The sequence below is a fragment of the Ictidomys tridecemlineatus genome, chromosome 1 (genome assembly GCF_052094955.1).
Source record: "Ictidomys tridecemlineatus isolate mIctTri1 chromosome 1, mIctTri1.hap1, whole genome shotgun sequence".
Lineage (NCBI taxonomy): Eukaryota > Metazoa > Chordata > Mammalia > Rodentia > Sciuridae > Ictidomys > Ictidomys tridecemlineatus.
The window spans coordinates 168,882,754-168,908,030 of record NC_135477.1 but is presented as its reverse complement, the minus strand read 5'-3'; the positions used below and the strand labels follow the sequence as shown (position 1 = coordinate 168,908,030).

The window sequence follows — 25,277 nt, the reverse complement described above, 5'->3', positions numbered from 1 at the left end:
TTATTTTTAGGTGGGGCAGTATCTGCCAATTTTAGATTAAAATGGTCTCACCGGTTCACGTGACTCATGCGGCCTCTGCATACATGATTTTCTAAATAAATATCATAATCATCAAAGATATTAATTGTACAGATTATGGGGTTTGACTAATGTATCATGCTTTGGTCATGCCCCCCCCACCTCTCTTGCCTTTCCCTGTTGCCCCACCCCGATCCTTGTCCCCTACCTAACAGTCCCTCTTCTACTTTCAGGTCATTTTCCCCTCACATGTGAGAGAAAATGCGCTGTACTTGTCTTTTTATGTTTGACTTATTTCACTTAACATGGTGATGTCCATTTTCCTGGAAATGACATGATTTCATTCTTCTTTATGGTTGAATAATAATCCATTGTGTATATATAACACATTTTCTTTATCCTTCCACAGGCACCTAGACTGATTGCATCGTTAGCTGTTGTGAATAGTGCATGATGCTTTTCTTTTTTTTCTTTCTCAGTAGCTCAGTAGCCTCTAAGACAGTTGCATCAAAGAACCCCTTGAACCCACACCTTCCAGTGCCTTCACTATAAAGAAAACCTTCCTCCTGCTTCTGTGCACAGGAGAGAGGCTGTGGCTTTAGAGGTTAGGTGCAGCTCTAATCTTAAGGAGGCTGAGAGGTCTCATTTGTTGAAGTTCAGGGTCTCTGGGTTTGGACAGAATCCTGATCACCTGGGAGCTTTGCAGTCTTGTGCTTACTATCTGTTTGTGGAACCCTTGAAAAAAAAAAAAACAAACCCAAGCTTCTAAGGAAACCTGTTAGAGTAAGCATGTCTGTCCTCTTATGTATTATTCATTTATTTTTTATGATAAAAAATTTATTCCCATCTATTTGTGTATAATTTTACTTATTCACTTCCAAAAATCAGGCAGTCTTCTTTTAATTTAAAAAAATCCATATATAATTTCATATATCCACATAGGAATATTATTCAATGATAACAAGGAAGGACAAAATGATGCAGGCTATAACATGAATGAATCCCAAAAATCATTATGCTAAGTGAAAGAAGCCAGGGACAAAACCTGTATTGTATGATTCTGTTTATTAAAAAAAAAAAAAAAGTTTCAGAAAAGGCCAATCTGTGGAGACAGAAAGAAGATTAATGGTTATCTGGAACTGGGGATTAGAATGGGGCATGACTATAAATGGACATGAGGGACCTTACTGGCATGATGAAAACATTCTAAAACTGGAGTATGATGATAGCTCTGTAACTTGGTAGAGCTTAATAAAAACTACTGAGTTGTATTCTTGAAATAGGTGTGTTTTATGGCATGTAAATTATACCTCAGTAAAGGTGGGGAAGGGGTTGTGGGTTTTGGGTTTTTTTTTTTTTTTTTTTTTTTTTTTGTACAGTGGATTGAACCCAGGGGCACTGAGCCACATTCCCAGCCCTTTTTATTTTTTATTTAGAGACAGGGTCTCACTAAGTTGCTTAGGGCCTTTCCAAGTTGCTGAAACAGTCTTTTGCCTTGGCCCCAAGTCACTGGGATTATAGGCATGTGCTGCTGCACCCAGCCAGTAAAAATTTTTTTTGTTAAAATGTCCATATACAAGAAAAAAAATTTTAGATACATATAAAAAAGATAAAGGAAGAGAAAATTGTGCAGAAAGCCAGGGCAAGGGTGGATCCTACAGAAGTAAGCAGAGCTCAGCTCTGAGCTTACTCATGACCAGCTTTGTTTGAAAGCTTTCATACTGTTTTAGTATGAAATTTGTCATCCTGCCTGTTTTGCCCAGAGACCCCAGCCCTTCTGGAAGACCAAGCCCAGAAACACAGATTCTTTTCACACATGATAGCCCTGGACATGTTTGAAGCAACATTATGTCTCCTCTACACAAACACTCACCAGTTCTGCACCAGAATATTAGGCATCTCTCTCAGAATCCCTTTCCCCTTCTGAACAGTGTGGAGAATTCCTGTCCCTGTTGCCCTTGGAGACGAAGAGAGATCTGTGCTCTGAACTCTTAGGCCACACAGAGGCTGATAAATCCCACATGGCATTTACGGTATCTTTTCTGCGTCTTTTCAGTTTTACCGATCCTTGAACATTCGAATCGCTCTCGTGGGCTTGGAAGTGTGGACTCATGGGAACTTGTGTGAAGTTTCAGAGAATCCGTACTCTACCCTCTGGTCCTTTCTTAGTTGGAGGCGCAAGCTGCTCACCCAGAAGAAGCATGACAATGCTCAGTTGATCACGTAAGTAGCTTTTCCCACGCGTGTGGCCTCAGCCTTGGCTTCAATGCTCTGCCCACAGTGCGTGTACTCAGAGCTTGCCCTTTCTTTCCCCAGTGCTGAGTGTTGGTTGGACAAGGAACCCGCAGGCTCCCAGGTCCACATCATCAGGCATTTCTCAGACATGTACTCTGTGCCCAGCACACCTCAGAAAATATTAAAAAGCCTAAGAGGCATAATGGTTCTATGAAGTGGTTACTGTCTCCCTAAGAAAATTAGCCTCACGTACAACCAGTTGAGCAGCTAACCCGACTGGGTGTTGGGAGTGACTGACAGTTGGTTATGGCTACCTTGAGACACACTTTGATCTAGGAGATGAGCTCATCTCTCACCACAGATGCAGGAGAGGGATTTCCTGGGCCATCCTTCACTTGGTTCCCCAGAGGCTCAGAGCTGAGTGCCTGAGATGGTCAAAGTGACAGAGAGTGCGGACACTGTGTACTTTGGTGGGAGCAAGACACTGAGTAGGGATTCTTTTGGGATGCATCAGTCCTGCAGAAAGGACAGACACTTCTGGGGTTGTAGAGGTACGTGACTGTCTCCCGAGGGTGATCATTTACTAGTGTTGGCTTCCAAAGGTATTGTGAAGCAGTTATGATAAAGGACATATAGCCCTTTTTCTTCAGTTCCCTAGATGTAGCTCTGAATCAATAATCATTTAAACCTTGGTTTACCTTTTTTTTAAAAAAAAAAAAAAAAAAAAAGAAAGAAAAGGAAAGTAATAGTCTAAAAGACCTGGGCTACGGGAGGTGACTTACAACAGAACATACATCTAGGAAGAGTCTTTGGTTACCAAAACTTTTGCCTGAGCTTTGGAAGCACAGTACTATTTTGGGGAAGACTTTAAATCTAGGTCTCCAGTTGGACTTCCTCAGAGCCATGTCCAAGTTTATAAAATACCAAGTAGGGCTTCCTTCATATAGATTGCATCTCTTTTGCATATTCCTTTGCATATTGTCTCTCTGAGTATAAGTCTGCCTTGAATTCAGCAAACGTTTGTTCTGTGCTCAGCTCTAGCAGTCCCAAAATAAACCAGATAGTCTCATTCTCAGAGATTCCAAGGTCTAGATAAGAAGACAAACGTTGAGATAAGTACCATAATGCATTTCCATAGAGATTTCAAATAGACTACATTTTTGTGGCATGCACAAAAACACTGGTATTTCTTTTATTCCTTCTTGCCGACCCTGGATATATACAGCTAAGAGAGGGAGGTATTAAACTGGGGCAAACCGGGATGGCTGTGGGCAGATTAGGATCATAATTGCAAAACAAAGGCAGAAACAGCTCATCCTTGCACCCAGCTGTGTTTTGCAGGTTCCTGATGGGACACAGCTGTTTCCTTGGCCCCAGAACCTGTGAGAATGAAGTGGCACCCAATCTCCCCACCCCTCGACCCCATAAGGCATGTGCCAGAGAGCAGGGGCAAGCCCTGGGCCCCTGGCAGCTGGTGGAAGCGGGCATGATTCACTTCAGCATCAGACCCTGCGCCACCTTCCCATCCGCTCCTCCCTGTGACCTTTTCCTGTGCAGCGGGAATGGGATGGAGCTCTATGGGCCCTGCCTGTTTCCTTCCTGGGAATTGACTATGGGCACATTGTGGGGAAAGTGACCTTTCATTCAATCTGTTTCTCTGGAGGTGAGAGGAAGTGAGAGGTGGGGTGACCTAAAGTTGCCCAGATGGCCAGGACACCAGAGCCCCTCCCCTTGGGAATGAGCTGGGAATGTCACCCACTCCTGCACACATAGGAGCAGCCCTTCCAGCACCCACCTGAGTCACCTCTCTTTCCTTCCTACAGGGGCATGTCCTTCCACGGTACCACCATTGGTCTGGCCCCCCTCATGGCCATGTGCTCCGTATACCAATCGGGAGGGGTCAACATGGTAAGTCTCAGTCAATACGTTGGTGCCACAGAATTTAATAAAACTTTCTCCCAAGACAGGAAGTCATCTTTTAAAAAATAATCTGATATTTACGGTTGCAAAAGTGAAAAGCTTTCACATCAAGAAGGGCAGTTGTTTAAAATGAAGTCATTTAATTCTCACAGGTGGAGGTACTCAGGGGTGAATTTTCATTTATTGTAGTTTATTTTTTATTTTCAAGCGCAGGAGAGGCCTGAGAGATTGCATGAGTTCATCATCAGGGGCTGGAGGATAGTAGGAAGATAGTTAGTTTTTTTTTTTTTTTTTTTTATTCAAGAGCCCATCTCAAAATCACAGTTAGGAAACTTCTGTTGAAATTCTCTCTGACTTTAGGAGAGTGTTTTGACTACTCATTTCTAACCTGCGAGTAGATATCAGGAGGGCTGCTATCCATCTGTTTGTCCATCCCTCCACCCATCCTGTATTTATTTATTGACATAAAGGTTAAAAATCCAGGATCTGCAGTCCAAAGGGATTAGTTTCAAAGAGCATCCATGTGACTTTGGATGACTTAACAGGTGCCCTCAGTTGTAAAAATAAAGATAACTTTGTGGCTTATAATATTTGGGTAAGAATGGAAATTAAATGAAATTAGACAACAAACATATGTGTTTAATAAATCATTTTGCTGCTTCTGTTTTGCTGTTCGTTTTTTTTGTTTGTTTTGAGATGGGGCTCATTATGTCACCCAGGCTGGCCTCTAACTCCTGGGCTCAAGCCATTCTCCTGCCTGAGGCTCCTGAGTAGCTGAGGCTATAGGTGCCAATCACTGTGACAGCTCTGCTTGTTTTCTTCCTATTTCTGTAGCTTTTGCTTTTGAGCTTTAAGTAGTGGCACATGCTGCACCAGGGGCTGTGTCTGGGATGTGTCTGTCTCATGGGGTGCTTGGAGAAGACACTGAGTCAAGTGTACCCTATGATTGGTCTAAGGTGGGGTTTCCCTGTCAATTGCCCTGCATCCTGAAGAGGTACATAGGTTAAGAGGAAAAAATGGAGGAAATCTTTATCTTTCATTTATTCAGAAAACACTGGGAATATTGGTCTGGGAATTCACCAATGGTCAGACATGGTCTGCAACCTTCAAGAACTCAGGAAACAGAAACTTTTAAGCATTTGATTTTCTAATAATAACAGGCTCTAGACTTGCTGTTGAAAGCAGGTATAGAGAGCCTTTTGCTCAGATGTTGGGGAATCCATAGGGAGTCGCAAGGCTTTGACAAGGAAAAGATAGAGATAGGGTGAGGAGGAGCTGTCCCCTTGACCTTGACCTAAACTCTCTCCCTGAACAGGACCACTCTGAAAATGCCATTGGTGTGGCTGCCACCATGGCCCACGAGATGGGCCACAATTTTGGTATGAGCCACGATTCTGCAGATTGCTGTTCAGCCAGTGCAGCTGATGGTGGGTGCATCATGGCAGCCGCCACTGGGTGAGTCAACAGGAAGGATGAGGATGGGGAGGAGGGTGAGGCATGCACATCCAGGGTGACCTAAATTTTCCTCCCAGCTGGTCCCAGAGTGCCTCTGTTAAACCTCTAGTAGGGCCTTAGCAGAGAATGTGGTTTTTACCACAAAGAAATTGGAAGAGGACCAAGAAGGCAAGTGTTTAGAAGAAGTACTAGATTCCTAGTAGGAATTCCGGTGTTGGTGGAACCATAGATATACTTAATTTCTGTCTTAGGGTCTTCAGCTGCAAAGCTGACCTGACCACACATGTTGTTTATCCAGTCTGAGGACCCACTGTGATCACAGCCTTAGCCATTGGTCCTTCCATTCCAAAGAGTTCAATTAGTGCTATTTACATCCCAGACTTTGCTTCAAAGCTCTGATGTAGCTTCCAGAACAAGCAGAAGGAAGGGGACCATCCACATACCCTACAGTGACTCTTCAGGGAATTTGCAGGTTGTTTTCCACAAGGAAAAAAGACAAAGCAGCTATATCTCCTTGAAGTTGGGAGGGATTTTCTAAACCAGAACCTTTGAAAGAGGACTTCTCTTCAAGTTGTCTGGATATGGAGTTATCTGGTTGGGTTCTTCCAGGACCAAAGTGTCTCAATGGAAGGCATCATGGTGGACCCTGTGTTCCTCGCCATAAACCATTAGTCTGCTGTGCTTCTTAGAGAATGGTGTTTCAGTGTCTCCAGGATGAAATGCTGCTTTCTGGGAGCTCTGGTATCCAGTGTTTGTTCTTCCCTTCTCAGCTGTGACACGGAATGGATGATATTGAATGGAGGATACAACTCCACAGATCATGCTCAGAGCCCATGTGCTCAAGGGGAAATTCACCCCTTTCTCTTCCAATATCAAAGGAGTATCTGTAGACAAATGTGTGAGAGTTCTATTCATTACTACTCCAATTTGTTTTTACCTGATCTGTTGATATTCATTATTACTTCAATTTGTTTTTACCCAATTTACTAATTTTGATAGTTTAACAATTATTAACGTTCATTATAGCATACCTTATCACTGAAGGAAACCCTTCTGTATTTCACCTTTAATTGGCTAAGAGAATTGGAAGCAGGTAACCCTCCCTTTTTAGATCTAAATTGTGGCACAGTAGCTTTGCCTTGTCTGCAGGGGACACATTCTAAGACATTCCAGACGCCTGGAATCACATATCATAGAGAACCTCATGTATCCTGTGTTGTTTTCCTGCATATCTAGCCCTATGCTAAAGTTTAATTTCTAAAGTAGGTACAGAAAGAGATTAAAAACAATAACTAATAATAAAGTAGTATAATTATAACAATAATTAACTATATAATTATGTAACTATAATAAAATTTATTTAAAACTTATAAATTATTTATTTCTGGAATTTTCCATTTAATATTTTCAGATCACAGTTGGCTTTAGGTAACTGAAACCGTGAAAAACAAAATTGCGGATGAGGGAGAACTGCTGTACTTTCATTTCTTTTTCCTAATCAGAGGACCCAAGAACTTTCATGCTCTTATAAGATAAAGAGCACAAGTTTGTGAGTTGGATAGTTTAGTACAAAGTGTGCTCTGCATACATATTACTAGCTTGTGAAAAAAAAAATTAACCTATGATCTTGACCTTTTTTGACTGTTCCTCCATCACAGAGAATACCCATCGGATATCAGCCTCAGTAAAATTTTGGGTTGGGTGATATCTTGTTCTGGAGGCCTTGTTGTAAGGTGTGCATAACCCTTTGCTTATTGCAACTCCCTCATACAAAGGCAGATACTGCTGTAATAATTCTCAAATATGTTTTCCATACAGAGTAAGAAAAATTAAACATTATGACATGGTTAGTATTTCATGATTAACCATGAAAGATTTTGAAGTCAGTGTGTCTGAAAGTTCTAAGTGGGCAAAATGTATGTGTGAGGAACTAGGGGGTCTGCGGCCAGGTGGAGTCAGCCTCATGGGTAGCAGACCCCCAGCCAATTCCAGCCTTGTCGTCCACCAGGCACCCCTTCCCCCGAGTGTTCAATGGATGCAATAGGAGGGAGCTGGACAGGTATCTGCAATCAGGCGGTGGGATGTGTCTTTCCAACCTGCCAGACACGAAGACACTGTATGGAGGCCGGAGGTGTGGGAATGGGTACCTGGAAGATGGGGAAGAGTGCGACTGTGGGGAGGAAGAGGTAAGACGGTGCTAGAAGGAGGGAAGAATTTGCCTTGGCTTCAAAGCTCCAGATCCAAAGAGAATGCAGTAAAGAATTACTTCTTCATAGGCCTTTCCTACACGTGACCATCAAAGACCCCCACTGTGTGTCAGGTGTGGGCAGAAGCCTTCCAGGTGCACTGCTTCTGCAGCCTCTCTCTGGTTGAACTATTTGTGTCCAAGATCAGGGTGGCGTTGCCTTTGTGAGCATCTGGTCAAACCAGAAACCGCAACCCTGGGGCATGTTGTCTCTCTCTTCCCCAGTGGCCTCCTTGGCCCTCCAGCTGCACTGAATTTATTCTGGAGGCCGCACAGCTGGGTCTATGAACTTGAACATGAGCCTTAGGAGGCTGCTTAAAATAACAAGCTCATGCTGTTTAGCCTGGAGAAGGGATGATTAAAAGTGGATGTAGGAAGTGCCGGCAAGGCTGGGAAGGGCTGCTAAGAGGAAGAAGGGGCAGAATGCTCCTTCTTTACTTCTCATCTTCAAAGTGAGGGCGGGGGGCGTGCAGCCCAGCTCTGTAGTTTTTAACAGAAGCATGTTGTTCTGCAAAAAAGCAGAACTGAGTTGTTTCATCTCTATTTTTTGAAGGATGAAAATATGTCAGTTAATGCATAATAATTGGGGAAGAATACATGAGTAACAGTATATGATAGAAGTGAAAGTGAGGGTCTGTGTACGTGGAAAAATCTGATTTTATAACTTCCTCTGTGGTGGGCTATTTTTTTGTTGTTGTTAAATATGAGCATGTAACGTTCAGAAGTTAAAGATGATATCTCCCCCACTACCATCATCTCAGAGATGAGCCAGACCCTTCAGAAAGGAGGGAGTTGTATTAAAAGCAGTGTGAATACGATGATTTTATAAAATAACTATAATCACATACACATATGTATTGGGAAATGCCTGGGAAAACTGTCACACTCAAAATATTGTGCGTCTCCGTGGTGCCCCTGGGGATTGTGCATACGTGTACGGTCTGTGATACGTGCTCATGACCTTGATGATAAAGCTGTTGAGTGATGTTCTGGTAAGGAATTCTAGGGAGCAGGGGCTGCAGGGGCACATGGGGCAGGGCTGGGGCTGGGGAGGTGGCAAAAGCCCTTCCCCTGCAGGGCTCTCATTCTTGCCGCCTGCCCGGAGGACTCTCATTCTTGATGCCTGCCCGACTGTCCAGAGACTCACGCCCACTCATTGCCTCCTCAGGAATGTAACAACCCCTGCTGCAATGCCTCCAACTGCACCCTGAGAGAAGGGGCCGAGTGTGCTCATGGCTCCTGCTGCCACCAGTGCAAGGTAAGTGGACCTGTTCCCTGGGGACCTGACCTGACAGGTGACTGCTGTGCTAGGGTGTGAGAGGCAGGTGTGGCCAGGCTTCAGCTGCCATCCTGGGGGAGTGATGGGATCGTTTAGGAGCTGGGATTTGGGCCCGGCAAACTGGCTTCAGAATGGCTCCTCTTTGCTTCCAACCTGTTCCAGGTTGGTAGAGATATGTGCGCCCTGCAGCTTCTCCTCCACACACTGCCCCTGCTCACCACTGCAGCTGGGGCCCCTGTCTCTCAGCAAGTAACTTGGCCTGAGCATGGCCTGCAGAAGGGCCCGACTGCTTTCTCTCTTGGGAGGACCTTGTGGTTGGTGTGTAGTCACCCAGGACCAAAGGAGGGCTTTGTCCTCAGTCCTGAGTTTTCTTGCCTCGCTCAGGGGGAATTTGCAGACCTTCTGGTATGACTTTGTGTACCCCAGGGAGGCTGTGCTGGGTCAAGTCCTTGGACCCAAGCCTAAGAATAAGCATGGAGTGTGATCATTTCATTTAGTGCCAGGATTTCAGTCTGAGACTCACAAAGCATTCCTGGTGTCTGAGACCTTGACTTCAAGCCTGGGATGTGTGACTTTGGGGGACTTATTAACTGAGTGTAGGTTCTTTATCAGTATTAATAACATGGATCACGGGGGGGGGAGGGGGGGCGGCTGTTAAGACTCAAATAGGACCAGGCATGATGAGTGCATGCCTGTAATCCCAGCAAGTAAGGAGGCTGAGTCAGGAAGATCACAAGTTTGAGGCTAGCCTCAACAGCTTAGCAAGGCCCTAAGCAACTTAGTGAGGCCTTGTCTCAAAATAGAAAATAAAAAGGGCTAGGGATGTGGTTCAGTGTTTAAGCACCCCTGAATTTTATTCCCAGAACCAAAAAAAATTAATAAATAACTACTTAAGTGGAAGCTCAGGTTTTACTATTTTCCTGACGTGTGTTATTACTAATCAGGTTATTTGATCTGCAGTGTGGGGTAAATAGAAGCACATAGCTCATGGGTAGCATAAGTGTATATAACATACTTAGCCCAGTACCTGGCTCAGTTCTGGGAATGCATTATTGCTGGAATGCTTTATAAATCCAGAGGTACTGTATGAATGTTGTGTGTGTATATTTGAATGTGTTAGTAGGCCTGGATCCTCTGCCATGACTAACTGTGAGACTCTGGATAATTACTTTACCTTTAAACCTCAGGTTTTATCATCTGTAAAACAGGGATAATTATATTACATAGGACTATCAGGAAAACTAAATGCACTAATATTGGCACTGGGCAACTTGAGTGGGAGCTGCATGAAGTTTGTTGTTGTTACTAAATCACATAGTAAGCCCTAAAATGTTGCATAAATGTTATTTCTGACCTATTTCTACTTAAGACGGCTGCAAAGAGGAAGTGAGTTAGCACCTTGAAAACTCTGGAGTCACTGATTGCATTAGAAGGCTCATGGGGTAAAAACTGCTATGATATAACCCTGGTGGCTGGAACATTCTGTTCTGCAAGAGTGATGCTCACAATCCCTTGGCTAATGGGGTTAAGGGCAAGCAAGAAAATGACTGTTTTTCCTCCATCTCATTCAAATTCAGCTCGTGGCTCCTGGCACGCTGTGCCGTGAGCAGGCGCGGCAGTGTGACCTCCCAGAGTACTGCACGGGCAAGTCTCCCCACTGCCCCACCAACTTCTACCAGATGGACGGCACCCCCTGCGAGGGCGGCCAGGCCTACTGCTACAATGGCATGTGCCTCACCTACCAGGAGCAGTGTCAGCAGCTGTGGGGTCCTGGTAAGGGTTTTTCCGGGGAACACAGCCTCCATCCCCCCAGAACTTCAGAGCCAGCCTCCCCTCCAGTCCCTCGGGCGGCTTACCATCTTGGCTTCAGAACACCCCTGGATACCACCTCTTTCACGGCCTGGACTCTGGGTGGATGTTCAGGGAAGATGAATGGACAGCATTCTTCCCAGACCCTAGGTGCTTTTAGTTCTCAGATGGGACAAACAGATGACAAGAATCCAAAAGACAAATGAACAGATGATAGAGACAGAAGAGCAAAGGAAAATGGCCCCTAAGCTACGGAAAGTTGTTTAACCTCAGTCATATTAAAGGAAAACAAATTATAACCAGATGGAATTGCTCATGTATCAGATTTTAAAGACTGAAACTTAGTTTAAGAGTATTGATGATAAAATAATAATATAACAAGAGTGATCATATATAGTGTTGTGGAGGATGTGAAAGTAAGAGATAGGTACAATCCCTATGGAAAGTAATTCAGAGATATCAAAATTTTAAATGCACTTATTGGGTCCACCAGTTCCACTGCTGGGAAACAGCCTAGGACCTACACTTGTACTTGCTTACTATGTGAAGATAAATTTACAAAGATGTTTTTATAGTGCTATTGTTAGTCACAGCATTATAACCTCTATGTCCTTTAGGAGGAACCCATTAAACTAATTCTGGAAAGCTATACAGCTAAAGAAATAGAAAGAAGGCTGCTCTGCATGGTGAATAAAATTATCCCCCACAAAAAAAAAAATTAACTAAAAATGCCAGACACAGAACATTGGATACAATAAACTTCCGTTCTTTATTAGATAGATTTTCTCTAGAAGGTACACATAGAATTGTAACCTGGGAGACACACAAGAGAGAGATAAAATTCTCTCTGAAAATAAACTGTTAATAATTATTGCCTTTCCAGGATAAAGGGGAATAGAGATTGAATGGCTGAGGAAAAATTCCAAAGCCATGCCATATGTTTATACTTTATTATATGCATTATCATTTTTTTTAAATCCTAAAATATGGCGATTCTTCTTCATTAGAGATAATCCTAGCATGCAAACCCCCCAGAGATATAAATCCTCAGTGGGGCATGAAAAATGGATATCAGACATTTTCTATGAATTGATCTTGATGAGAAATGGGAATGAAATAGCCTGATAAGAGAACAGGAAGAGACTGAGTTTTTCCTCCCCCCAAAAAAACATTCTTAACCTCTTGATTTTGCCAAAGGCTAGCTTTGCCCTGGAGGCTTCTGGCAGGCTAGTGTATTGACAAAAGTTGTTTCTTGCACACCCAGGAGCCCGGCCTGCCCCTGACCTGTGCTTTGAGAAGGTGAATGTGGCAGGAGACACCTTTGGAAACTGTGGGAAGGACATGAACGGCGAACACAAGAAGTGCAACATGAGGTGATGAGTAGTATAGACCCCATGAGAAGAAGAATGACAGAGTAAATCCTGCTCTGTCTGCCTTTCTCCTTCCCAGCTCAGCAGGGCACTGGTCCTAGAGCTGGGCCTCTACCCAAGTCAGCTAAAGTCTCTATTCTTGGCCTGCTTTTCAATAATATACCAATCAGCCCTTTGGAATCAGAGGGAGGGTTGGCAAAGCTTGATGGAAAACTGATCAGGCTTCCTTTTGAGCTTTTTTACAATAGGGGGAGGGAATTGGCTTTCTGAGATCATTTGTACTGAATGCACTTATGCCCTTATTTGAGTGCTCATTGTCATTCATTCATTCCAACTGACCATGCACTCACCTATCTACCCATTCATCTACCTATGTACCTATCCATCCATCCATCTCCATCCACCTATCCATCCATTCATCCAACCACTTGGATCCATTCACCCATCTACCCAGTACCCATCCATCCATCCATTTATCCATCTACCTATCCATTTGTTCATCCACTCACCTGTTCATCCATTCATCTACCTACCCACCTATCCATTCATCCATCCAACCACCTGGATCCATCCACCTCTCCATCCATCCGTCTACCCATCCATGCATCCAACCATTATCTATTGAAGGTTTACCATGTACAAGATACTGTGCTGAGTGTGTAAAGCTTTTAATTAGCAATACAGCGTGTTTCTGAGAATGTGGAGAGAGAGACACCCAACCCGACTTAGTGGCCTGGTGTGGTTTCCCAAAGAACTTATACCTAGGCACAGTTATGATGCAATTATCTAAACCAGCAGGGTCAGGGATGGTGCTGGTGTGTAGAAGGGTGTTCTAGGCAGAGAGATGGTTGGAAAAAAAAACTGACAGTTGGAAGAACTAACAGTAGTTAGGTATACTTAATTTAGAGGTGCAAAAAAGAGGGGATGATGAGAAATGAGCTCGTGCTGTTAAGCAGGAAGTAGGTCATGAAAAGTTCAGACTTTGGCCTGAAAGCAATGAGAGGTTAAACTCCTATGAGGTGAGACTGGAGGCAGGGAAATCAGTTTCCTACAGTACAGGGAAGAAAGGATAGTGATGTGTGCTAGGGTGGATATGTAGGAGGGAGGATTGGCAGGGCTGGAAATCTGCTTGAATCCAAGAGCAGGGAAGAAGGAGGAGGCAGAAATGTCCCCAGGCTTCTGGCTGGAGCACAAGGTGGATGGTGACCTAAAGAACATAAGGGAACAGATTGCTTAGGTCAGGCAGCTGTCCTTGAAGTTAGGACTTTCCAAGGCATCTTCTCTGGCCGAGATCTGCTCAGAGACAAAGAGCCTGCTCCCTTGCCTTGATCTGGGTCTATACAGGGTCTCCCCTGGTGGCTCCCTTAAAGCACCCTCACCGCCTGTGTCTTTGCCCCACCCCACCCAAGCCTGCTCTCTTGGCCAAGAAAGACTGAAGCTCTGCCATACCCTCGCTCTTTCCCAGCCTGATTCCATCTCCTTTCCTCCCTCTCTCTGGGGCTCAGGGATGCCAAGTGTGGGAAGATCCAGTGTCAGAGCTCTGAGGCCCGGCCCCTGGAGTCCAACGCAGTCCCCATCGACACCACCATCATCATGAATGGAAGGCAGATCCGGTGCCGGGGCACCCATGTCTACAGAGGTCCCGAAGAAGAGGGTGACATGCTGGACCCAGGCCTGGTGATGACCGGGACCAAGTGTGGCTACAATCACGTGAGTCCTTCTCCCCAGTCCCACTCAGGACCCAGGCTGCAGAGAGGAGAGGTTGAGAAGGGTGAGCTCTGAAAGGAGAGGCCTCCCCAGCTTCTCATTCTCAGTGGCTTCTAAAAGCTTACAAAGGGCTGGGGTTGTAGCTCAGTGGTAGAACACCTGCCTCGCATGCGTGAAGCACTGGGTTCAATCCTTAGCACCACATAAAAACGAATAAATAAATGAAAACAAAATATTGTGTCCAACTCCAGCTAAAAAAGAAAGAAAGAAAACTTATATAGCAATAGCAATAGACTGTCACTTGTAGTCTAGGGATTAAGTGAGAATGTTTCTAACACACTTAGGTGGACCAGCTATTATTGATTTTGTCTATATCATTAGTTATCATGTGAATTAAAAATGGTCTAAGTTAGGGAATCCTTGGGGAAATCATGTCAACTACCTCAGATGGATGAAGAATTCATAAAGAACTTTGAAGCTCAGGGTATAGTTCCTAGCACAGAGAAGGCTACTGTCAGAATTGTTATTGTTAAACATAATATTAAAACTAGCACCTATTGATAGATAAATAAAGGCATTCTTTCCACTTAAAAGTACAAAAAAATTTTTTTAAACCCATATATATCAATATAGTAGTAATATGGAATAAATATTTCATTATAATTGTTAAATTAGGATTTTAACAATATAATATGTGTTTTCCTCCCTAATCACAAAGGTCATAGCAAAATTTTGTTAATTCCTGTTCTATCTTTGGCTTTTTAAGCTCTTTCCATTTCCCACAGTGGTAACCTGAAGTGGGCTGCCTTTTCAGGTTCCTGTATGTTCTAAGTGCAAAACCCACATCCCATCTCCTAATTCCTGACCAGTGTCTGCTGTGCTGACAACTGTGCTTCCTCCTCCCTGCAGATCTGCTTCGAAGGACAGTGCAGGAACACCTCCTTCTTTGAAACCGAAGGCTGTGGGAAGAAGTGCAATGGTCATGGGGTGCGTGTTCCTCTGGGCTGGTTTTGGGAGGACAGGCCTTGTAGGAGGCTGGGGCTCTCTGGAAGCTAACACCCCTACCTTTCCCTCACCCCAGGTCTGCAACAACAATCAGAACTGCCACTGCTTCCGGGGCTGGGCACCACCCTTCTGCAACACTCCGGGCCAAGGAGGCAGCATCGACAGTGGGCCCATGCCCACCGAGAGTGAGTCCCCTGCCTGCTGTGAGAGGGATGGCACCATGGGGACAGGTAGCATGTTGCAGAGTATCTGCACTGAGACTGATGCATACTCCTGATTTTGTAGATGAGGGAACCAAGATAAAAGGGGTGGTGGCGGGGAGGGATCTGAGACCAGCAACTGGTTTGGGGACTGGGCTCAGTCTCTGTCTGTCCTTTTACTGAGGAGGTGATCCTGCTTTAGTGGAACGAGAGATAAAGAGAGACTATAGGTCATTGAATAGTCACATCCTTTTTTGGTGGGACAGGGTGTTGACTAGTCCTATTTTGGGTACTTAAAAGTAAACATTACTGTGGGGTACATTCTGGTAGTTTAGACTTCTTTGCATAAACAAAGGTTAAAGTGGGAAAACCGAACACTCGGAACACTTATAGTTTTTTTAGTAGGAAATCTCAGATACTCTAGCCCTGTGGTTTCTGAACCTTTTCCTTTAATAGTAGCAAGTTACTGTTTTCAAGAATAAAATCTTTCAAGGAAGAAGCTTCAATATATAAAACTGATAAAAGCAGTGTTTCATTGGTGTAAAGGTACTTTGTGCATTTAAATTTATAATTCATGAGAAGATTGAGTCAGTTTTGGTGAAATCGTGGATGAAGGGTAGGAGTCTGTCAGTATTTTGCGTTGGTTGCCTGGCATCCAGGAAAATCACGATTCAGTCCAGAAACTAGTGACACATGATAATAGGGCTTGATCTGCTTGCCTTAAAACAGACTATCTTCAATTAAACCAAAGTGCCCGTGGCAGATTTATATTATAAGGTCCCCTTGAAGCAAGTTAACTAGCTGTTTAAGCTAATATTAGTGGTGTCCCATTAGTACATAATATGTGATTTTCATCATAATTTATAAGCTAAAATAAGCAATGCAAATTAAATGCAAAGCAAGTCTGAAGAAGAATCAGGAATATATTGTTTTGCTGGAGCTCAACCAGCTCCTCAGTCTCTCACTTGAGCTCTCTTTCTGGAAGGTGTTGGTCCTGTGATAGCGGGAGTGTTTTCAGCCCTCTTCGTGCTGGCGGTCCTCACGCTGATGTACTATTGCTGCAAACAGAACAATAAGCTGGGCCAGCTCAAGCCCTCGGCCCTCCCTTCCAAGCTGAGGCAGCAGTTCAGGTAGGACAGGGTGCCATCAATGACTTGGGGTTCCCTTCTGGATCACAAAGTTCTCTGTAAGCAATATGCGTTGGAAGGGTGGTGGTGGTGGGTCTGATTCAGGGAAGATGAATGTAGAATTTGTGCCGTCGTCTCTGTCTCCTTTGTGTCATGCTCTGTGACCATGCCAGACATTTACTAAGATGATCTCATTGTAATAGTCTCTACTGAGCCTGGTCATCACTTCCAAATCCTCTGCAGAATGCCCCTAAACAACTAAAGTTGGAATATGAGATAAAATCATTTGCCATCCTTTATCTAATTGATTTGCCCCCCATTTTAAAGAGCAGGAAATTGTGGCAACAGAGAAGAAATGACTTGCCCAAGCCCAGTCATTACAGAGGTGGCTAGACATCAGCCCAATGTAGACTAATTTTTTTGTAATGTGATGCCACCCTTAGGATATCGTAATGTAAGTTCTGAGTCCCCTATTAAATTACACTTGTCCTGAAGGGAATTTTTAATCCCTGGTCTTTCTGAACCCATGCCTGAGGGGAATTGGTTGACAATTCTTGTATCTCTGTAGGGAGGAAAGATCTACAGAAGGTGAAGATAAGGTGCTTAGAAAGCTCTGTTTTGTGTCAGGCCAACTTTCGTTGCTTAGCAGCTCTCCATTGACCATGCCAAATGTCCTTACCTAGGGAGACGGAATTTAAGAGTGGACCAGTCCCACTTCCTCCGGAGTACACTAAGGAAGATTTAGCAGTGGGTTGGCCGTGCTTGGGTCAGAGGGACTCGGCCTCTGCTCCTTGCTCAACATCCCCTCTTCTCTTCCTCTATTCCTTGTTTCCAGTTGTCCCTTCAGGGTGTCTCAAAACAATGGATCTGGTCATGCCAACCCAACTTTCAAGTTGCAGACACCCCAGGGAAAGCGAAAGGTAAGGGCTTGGAGGTGTTGTTTTGCTATTTCTCTTTTATTCCTCAGGATCCTGTTAGATTTTCCCAAGGGTCTCTGTAGGCCCAAGGGACTGGTAATAAAAGCCATCTTAATGACTTGAGAGACATAACAATTGGTTTTGGTGTCCATCAATGGCTTTAAGATCTGACTTCTAGGATCCCAGGGGTTGTAACAGGTCAGCATATCTGTCTATCCCTGGGCTCTGGTCATCTCCATGAGATGCCCACACAGGACACCCCCTGAGTTTTTAAATCCTTGTCTCAGATGATCCTTGTCTTGTGCCTACAGGTGACCAACACCCCTGAAACCCTGAGAAAGCCCTCCCAGCCTCCTCCCCGGCCCCCTCCAGACTATCTGCATGGTGGATCCCCACCTGTACCATTGCCAATACATCTGAACAGGGCTACCAGAAACTCCCCAGGGACTGCGTTTCAAGTAGAGAGAAAAGAATCAACCAGGAGGCCTCCCCCAAGCCGGCCTATACCCCCTGCACCAAATTGCATTATTTCCCAGGTAAGTGGATTCTCAGTAGTTCTGGTCAGTGGTGGTGGTAGGGTGCATCACCCTTAAAAGGCCACCTGCATTTGCAATGTCAGATCTGGGAAGATGGACTTGGAATTGACAGCCCTTCCAGCCATCTGGTGAATCCAGGGGGCTCAGAGAGGATTAGAACAGTTTGAGCATGGGGAAATATGGTCCCTAGACAGCCTCTCATTTATGACCAACCACTACCTACCTTCCACCCAAAATTAACTCCTATTGGTCCCCGGTGCTCGCCTCCTGTCTACATAGCTGCAAATGCTGCTCTGCCTGATCCTCTCTTCTGCCCTCTGTCTGGCCAGCTCCCTTTGGCCCTTTTGATGTGGTCTTATATGCCACTCCTCCCTGTGGCTTCCCCTGACCCCCAGGTCTGAGCTGGACTCTCTTCATAGTATTGTCCCTCCAAATTGTATCTGTCACTATCACCCCCTTGTTGGAGAGTCTGTGTACCCCAATGCCTTGTTCATGGCACAAGAAGGGGGAGTGTATTCAGCTGCTAGGGCTGCCATAACAAAATACCACCGAATGCGTGGATAGAACCGTGGACGTTTATTTTCTCCCAGTTCCAGAGGCTGGAAGCCTAAGATGAAGGTTCTGGCAGGGTTGTCTTCTCCTGAGGCCTCTCTCCTTGCCCTGCAGGCAGCTGCCCACTCACAATGTCCACATGTGGCCTTTCCTCTGCCTCCCTGGTATCTCTGTATCTGTATTTCTTCTTACAAGAACACCAGGTTGGATGAGAGCCCACCCTAACGGCCTCATTTTAATTTAATCACCTCTTTAAAGACCTCAGCTCCAAATATGGTCACATTCTGAGGTACTGGGAGTTAGGAATTCAACATTTGAATTTTTTTTTTTTTTTTTGAGGGAGTGTACACAATTCAACACGCAGTGGAAAGAGAAAGGAGCAAGAGAGAAAAAGCAACCCTGTAGAGACAGGGCGAAGGGGAGAGGGAGGCAGTGACAGGTGTCGCAACATCCAGATCCCAAGCATGGCTCCTCCAGGACCTGGGGTTCAGATGGGGGTTCTCAAGGGAAGGCAGTGCGGGCAGCTGCTCTGAGGGGAAGTTGCAGGGATGAAATGGAGCCAGCCACCTCCCCCTTCAGAGCCTTTCCAAGAAGTGAGTTATTTCTACCCTCTTGTCTCTGGGTTGCTAAGTCTCACAGGGTCGAGGGACTTGCCCAAGATCACAGGGTCTGTGGGTGGAGGACTTAAACCCAAGTGTCCCCCAGCTAAGTGAGATTCCCACCTCCCAGCCCTAAGGCACTTATCCTGTCTAGTCTCAGGCCAGACCTGAGGTCCACCCTCCTAGCTGGGTGATGTGGGCCCTCTGGAGAGGTGGGGACTAAGCATTCAGGACCTCTTCTGTGCTTCCCACCCACGTGCTTCTGCCTGGTACCAGCCATAATGAGCAAGCAGTTACCATTCGGCTGGGGAAGAGGCTCTGGGATGCATGTAGCTGTGACAGTGGTCAGTTCTGTGAAGAAGGGGTACAGAGTGCTCAGAAGGGCCACCCTGGGCTAGACATGGTGGCATATACCTGTAACCCCAGTGGCTCTGGAGGTTGAGGCAGGAGGATCGCAAGTTCAAAGCCAGCCTCAGCAACTTGAGGCCCTAAGTAACTCAGTGAGACCCTGTCTCTAATAAGATACAAAAAAGGGCTAGGGATGTGGCTCAGTGGTTAAGCGCCGTTGGGCTCAATTTCCAGTACCAAAAAAAGAAAGGCCTCCTTGGGAGGTGACATTTGATTTGAGCTCTGGTATGAAAGAAGAGAAGGAGGTAGCTAGACTGTGAGGCAGGGGAGGAAAGGGCCTTCTTGGTCCAGGACCCACTAGTAGGGAAACTCTGATGGCAGATGGCCCTGATGTATGTATCACACTTCAGTTAAATAAATGTTTTTTAGGGGCTGGGGTAGTGGTGCAGTGGTAGAGTGCTCGCCTAGCATGTGTGGAGCACAGGGTTCAACTCTCAGCACCACATACGAATAAATTAATTAAATAAAGGTCCATTGACAACTAAAAAAAAATTTAAAAAAAATAGTTTTAGAAAACAAAAAGGTCACTGTGATGGCAAATGAGCATACTAGTCAGCAGGTTTAAACACTGTCCTCAGAAAGATGGTGGGAGCTTGCACTGAGCTAGGAATGGAAGCGTGGGGAGGATGAGTGACTGAGAAAAAGAGTAAACAGGACTTGAGGATCACCTGCAGATGGGCGTTGGCCTGGGATGACACCCAGTGTCTGCCTTGTGCAGCCTGACTGATGGAGATGCCGCCCCTTAAGGAAGGGGACCCTGAGCCTGGGGCTGCTTTGGCTTCCAGGAAACAGTGCTCTGAGGCCCATGGCAGAGCTGAGCTGGGTCCTATCAGATGTGGCCTGAGGCAGGTCACTGCTCTGCAAGGCCTGGTGCTGACATTCTGATAAGGCCCAGATAGCAACCCCCTAGTGGCTCATTTTGCATTTCCTCAACTGCAGGCAACGTCTGCACCCGCATCACTTTCCCTAGAAGGTCTCTCCTGGCCTCCAGCAGCTACTGCAGTTTGGGAAGGGTGATCACATTGGGAGTGGGAGAACATGACTTTTCCTGCTGTCTGAGTTTGTTTCTGCTCTCAGTTCTCTTACAGTTTCTTAGAGAACACGCTGGCCCTCAGCATTCTTCCTGGCCTCTCTGCATGCTTGCCTTTAGCCCATTTTTCTACCCATGAGTGACCTTCTCAGGGAAGGAACTGGCTTCTCTTAAACCCTACCAACTTTGGGGCTGTTCATTCTTTGCCCCTCTAAACTTTTTTTCCCATCTACATAAGAAATACATTCCTGTTTCAAGAAACTTAACTAGTGTAGAGAAATGCATATTGATTTTAAGAAATTTAGTGTACTCATTAATCTAATTTGTGTTGAGTGCTTCCTGTATACGAGGCACCATCTGGAAGCTTGACTTCTTTCTCTCCAGGATTTCTCCAGGCCTCGGCCACCCCAGAAGGCGCTCCCTGCAAACCCTGTGCCAGGCCGCAAGACCCTCCCCAGGCCAAATGGTGCCTCAGAACTTAGGCCCTCTGTTGCTGGCCCTCAACAGTCCCAGCCTCTGATAGTTCCTGCCTCAAAGGTGAGTCCACGAGAGTCCCAGAGGTCACCTGTGTGGCTGAGAAAACAAACCAGTGCATGCTTTTTGTCTGAATGGAACTTCCAAAGCAAAAACCAGGAACAAAAGCTTAGCATTTTTTGGAGACTGCTTGACTGTCCCTGAAATCAGTGATGGGGATTTTGGTTTCATGTGAAAGGTAGCAGTTTGGTGCCTGAACTGTGGTAGCTTCTACCTGCATCTACACTAGACCTGCTGGGTAGTCCTGAACAAGTCCCTTTCTGGAGTGCCCCTTTGCTCATCTATAAAAGGGCAGTAATAAGCAGCTGTGGCAGTAGGCCGGGTATCCTAGCCTTTCTCCTTACCTCTTCTCTGGGGCTGATGTTCTCAGCTTGCCAGTCCTGGGAGTGTGAAAGGGCCGAGGTGAGGAAGTGGACTCCCCAGCTTGCCAGGGGAGCCCCCCCCACACCTCTGCACAGGCTGATGGTCCACGATTTCTGCTGGAAGCCTTTTTCTTAACGGATGATGTATCTGCCCTTCCATCTGTAAAATGCAAGAGCACAGCTCCTCATGAATCCCCCCAGTGGACATCAAGCTGATTTCTTTCTCCCTGCCTTTTTGTTCCTTCCAGTTTCCTGAATACCGATCACAGAGAGCTTTTGGGATGACCAGCTCCAAAATCTAGACCCACCTAGAGGGTTCTTGCTTTCCTGGGGACTCTGGACACCACAGTTTCCAGGACCACGGGATCTGGAAGAAGCATGTCTAGACACCTCTGAGCAGCTCCTGGCCTCCTCCTGGAACCACCACATCTCGGAAATTCTCCTTCTTGACTCATGCCTCCTCAGCTTCTTCAGAGGCCCAGAGGACTACTATCGAATGGCTTCTAAATGTTGTTTTGTGCAATATACAACCCTGGGTAGGGAGGGGAGAGCGCAGCGGAGGGCGAATGTCAGCTTTGCCCTCTGTCCTCCCCGTTCAGAGGTGCTGATGGAGGTGGGCAAGGCCCTCTGAGCTGGTGAGCTAGCTGGGGCAAGTCCTGCTCAGCCCCTCTGCCCGGAGCTTAGCTTGGAGAAGTCATCCATTCAGGGCCTGTGATGGAGGGTACGTGTGAGAGCTTTTCATTGCTCTGTCTCCCTTGGAGATCCCAAGCTGAACAGAGGCTGGGCCCTCACCCGTCTCTTTTAGCTGTTAGGAATTGAGAAAGGGTCCAACCAGCCCAGGGCTTGGTCAAAACGACAGCCCCTGGCTATATGGCTGCATGTGACAAGTCAAGTCCCCTTCCCCCTATCTCCCAAGCCTGAGTCCCTTTATTCACACGGGTCACACTGACTCAGACAGGTACTATTTGTAGGCAATGTAGACAGCAGGGGGAGCACCAGACCTGGGCCTCCTCTGAGCCATGATGCCAAAGGTTGCCACTGGACTCTTGGTAATTCTTGGTTGCCCTTAGGTTCTCTTCTGCATTCCACGCTTCTACCTTCTCCTCCCCCTCAGACCCACTCTATCACGTGGTGCTTTGGTGAGTGGAGCCCCAGCAGTCCTGACTTTTCTAGCAATCAGGTGCTTGTGACTTACGAGTCAGGGTCCTGCCTCATGGGGTGGCCACTGGATTTTCTGCACTGGATCTCAAGAGTGTTGACCCAAGTGGACTTGGGGTATAGCCATGGGGGCCTAGCTTCATTTTTCCTTGTGTTTGTGACCTCAACAGGTCGTGCTTCTTCCTCTGTACTCCCTCACCTACATCTAGGTGAGGTCCCCCAGGGATGGCTATGGCAGTAGTGAAGGAGGAGCATCAGAGATCCTTGGAGAAGGCAGCTGTCAATCACTGCAGTGAAACAGTCTGAGCTGGGGCAGCGTCTCCTCCCTCCAACCAGGCTTTTGATGTCTACTTCCTTCGTTCTCTCCTCTGGTCACTGCTCTGAGCAGATGAGGGACTGGACTCCAAGGACCTCATTCTGTCTGGAGCTCAGGAGGAAGTCTGTGGGGTGCTCTGCTAGTCGGACAATTTTTATAGCATAGCTGGGGGTGATCTCTTAGAGACTGTCTCCTACCCCCAGAAAGGTGCTGAGCAGCTCCCCAGAGGGGAGCTGGCCTAATGTTCACTCCTTTGAGGGTTTTCCAGGGACCTCCCACCTTCTTGCTCTTGAAGACCTCAGTGCAAAGAGGGGGCTGATCCTTTGATTCCCTATTCACCATCCAAGAGCCTCCTCATAGTTCTCTGCAGATAGTAGGTGCTGAACTAATGTTCTTGGGTTTGTAGACAGGTAGGGGATGTGGAATGCACACCTGGGGACAAACATGGGGTGGGTTTAGAAAGATCTCAGGAAAATGCATTTCTCTTCCCTCAGGGTGGCTACGATACTCGGGTCCTACTTCCCCCATCTCCATTCCTCACCTTCTTACTGCCAGATTCAGATAGGACACAGCCTTCCATTTAAGCATGCTGCACCCAATGCCCTGTGCCTCCAGACTGGGTCCCAGAAAAGGTGACCCCCGCATCCCTTGCAAATGAACCAACCAACCCAGTGTCGCCTGGATGCTCCTGTGGCTGATGCAGCCCTTCTCCCTCACATCAGGAGGTAGGCCACTCTGAAGTGACCATGTGGTGGCCAAGATGATGGCATGAGCCTTCTGAACCCCAAATCCACTACTGGGACCATAGTGGAAAGAGCCCTGGTTTTTGTTCCCTTTCCTTTTGTTTTCTTTTGGGTTTTCTTCTTAATACCATCTCCATCCCATAAAATTATACTGTGAACTGGAAGATGGTGGAATCTTTTTAATTTGATGGAAACTTTGGGGCAGCCCGTTCTACTTGCCATTTCACTCCTGGTTCCGTTCAGGGAGCTGGGAGTCATTTTCCAGCAGGTCAGAGAGGCTTCCAGGGAGAAGAGTGCCTTGGTCACTCCTCTGCCTAGAGCGCTGCTGGGAGGGTTCAAGTACAAACACCTCTGGATTTAGGGAAGGTGGGCTTTATTCCAAAGGATTATCACAGGAGATGAGAACTTTGCCATACGGAGAGGAGGGTACCATGGCCACAGGGAGGATGCTCGGACCAACTGACTCCAAATCCACAAGCATCCCCTGGCCCTGGCAGAGAAGGCCTTTTCTTTTATTAGAAGGAGTGGACATGGCTAGAAAGAATAGTGTTCATGGGAGTCTCTGTCCCCGTCTTTTTGGGGAAGGACTGTTACAAACAGCCTGTGTCTGGCTTGGGCTGAGGGTAGGTGAAGGTCCAGGGTCTGGTGGGGAGGAGGGAGGCTTCACTCCAGTTTGGTCTGTCCATCAACGGCATGCTGTTTGTTCAGATAGAGAAGGATGTAAATCTTTTTAGAAGTTAAACTAGGCTCCTGACAGTTTTGAAACCTGGGAATGGTTTTCTCGGGGGCCTTGGAGCCATCTCTGAATGCAAACCTCAGGAAGACAGCCCCCTGGCTCCCTGGCTCTGTGGGACATTAGTCAAGTGGCACTACCTGCTTGCTGTAGGTTCCTTTCCTCCATGTTGACTTCTACCTGTAAGAGAAAAGCCCTTTCCTGCCCCAACTCTAAGCTTCTTGCAGATCTCAAAGTCTGAGTATTCTTTGCATTGCAATTTCCCCCTCCCCGATTGCAGTAACTCCTCCTCATCCTTCAATAATCCTTTTTAATAAAGCCTCCCCTTAGGTATGACCTAATTTCTTCTTAGTTGACAAAGGGTATGGAAGACTTGCATTTTAAAAATTGGGGACAAGTTTCAAAGCCAGTAATTGTGTTAAATATGTGTATAACAGCTCTGCAGGGCACCCACACAAGCCAAGGGAATGCCAACTGGAAAGGGGTCCCATCCCTAGGGAAGCCTGCTAAGGAGAAGTTCTGCAGAATCCAAGCCCAACTCCCCCAAAGCCACCCTCTGAACATCCCCTCGCACCACCCACTGTGTGTATGTATGCGTTAGGGATCCAGGGCAATGTGAATTTTCTTTTTATTTGGGAGATGCTTAATGGAAAAACAGATCCTCTTCTCTCTTATCCACCTATTAATTGTTTACAATATTTGTACATCTATGCAAAATACTTGAATGGGCCATGGTGCCTTTTTTTTTTTCCTTGTTTGTATTTAATTAAAACAAACTTTTTCATTTGGAATGTTATCTGGTTTGGCATCTCTTTTGTGTGTTTGTTTCAGTGTCTCACTGCTTGGACCAGATAGAATCCATGACATGAGCTCTCCTTAGAAAGACAAAGACCATCAGTCCAGCCTACAAGGCCATTAGGGTTGACCTTGAGCCCCAGCAAAGCCTGGGTTTCCCATGGCCGGGAGAGGGGACTCTTTTCCTTTGCACCCAGGCAGGAGCTGGTTTAGTTTAACTGGGT

General features: G+C 46.1%; 1 protein-coding gene across 2 annotated transcripts in view; it reads left to right on the top strand.

Annotated features, from left to right (window-relative positions):
* The window catches only part of Adam19 (ADAM metallopeptidase domain 19), an 84,545-nt gene extending 59,491 nt beyond the window's left edge, over positions 1-25,054 (top strand). The window contains exons 9-23 of one of the 2 annotated variants that reach the window (XM_078051656.1): positions 2,075-2,241; positions 4,077-4,161; positions 5,489-5,628; positions 7,637-7,814; positions 9,042-9,131; positions 10,730-10,925; positions 12,226-12,334; positions 13,837-14,041; positions 14,948-15,025; positions 15,120-15,273; positions 16,229-16,373; positions 17,206-17,290; positions 17,599-17,823; positions 20,797-20,949; positions 21,557-25,054. In XM_078051656.1, the coding sequence (XP_077907782.1) occupies positions 2,075-2,241; positions 4,077-4,161; positions 5,489-5,628; positions 7,637-7,814; positions 9,042-9,131; positions 10,730-10,925; positions 12,226-12,334; positions 13,837-14,041; positions 14,948-15,025; positions 15,120-15,273; positions 16,229-16,373; positions 17,206-17,290; positions 17,599-17,823; positions 20,797-20,949; positions 21,557-21,610 (2,064 nt within the window). In that variant the 3' untranslated portion in view covers positions 21,611-25,054. The remainder of the gene's footprint in view (positions 1-2,074; positions 2,242-4,076; positions 4,162-5,488; positions 5,629-7,636; positions 7,815-9,041; positions 9,132-10,729; positions 10,926-12,225; positions 12,335-13,836; positions 14,042-14,947; positions 15,026-15,119; positions 15,274-16,228; positions 16,374-17,205; positions 17,291-17,598; positions 17,824-20,796; positions 20,950-21,556) is intronic. The other variant, XM_078051662.1, reaches the window with a different exon arrangement.
* Positions 25,055-25,277: the final 223 nt, after the last annotated feature.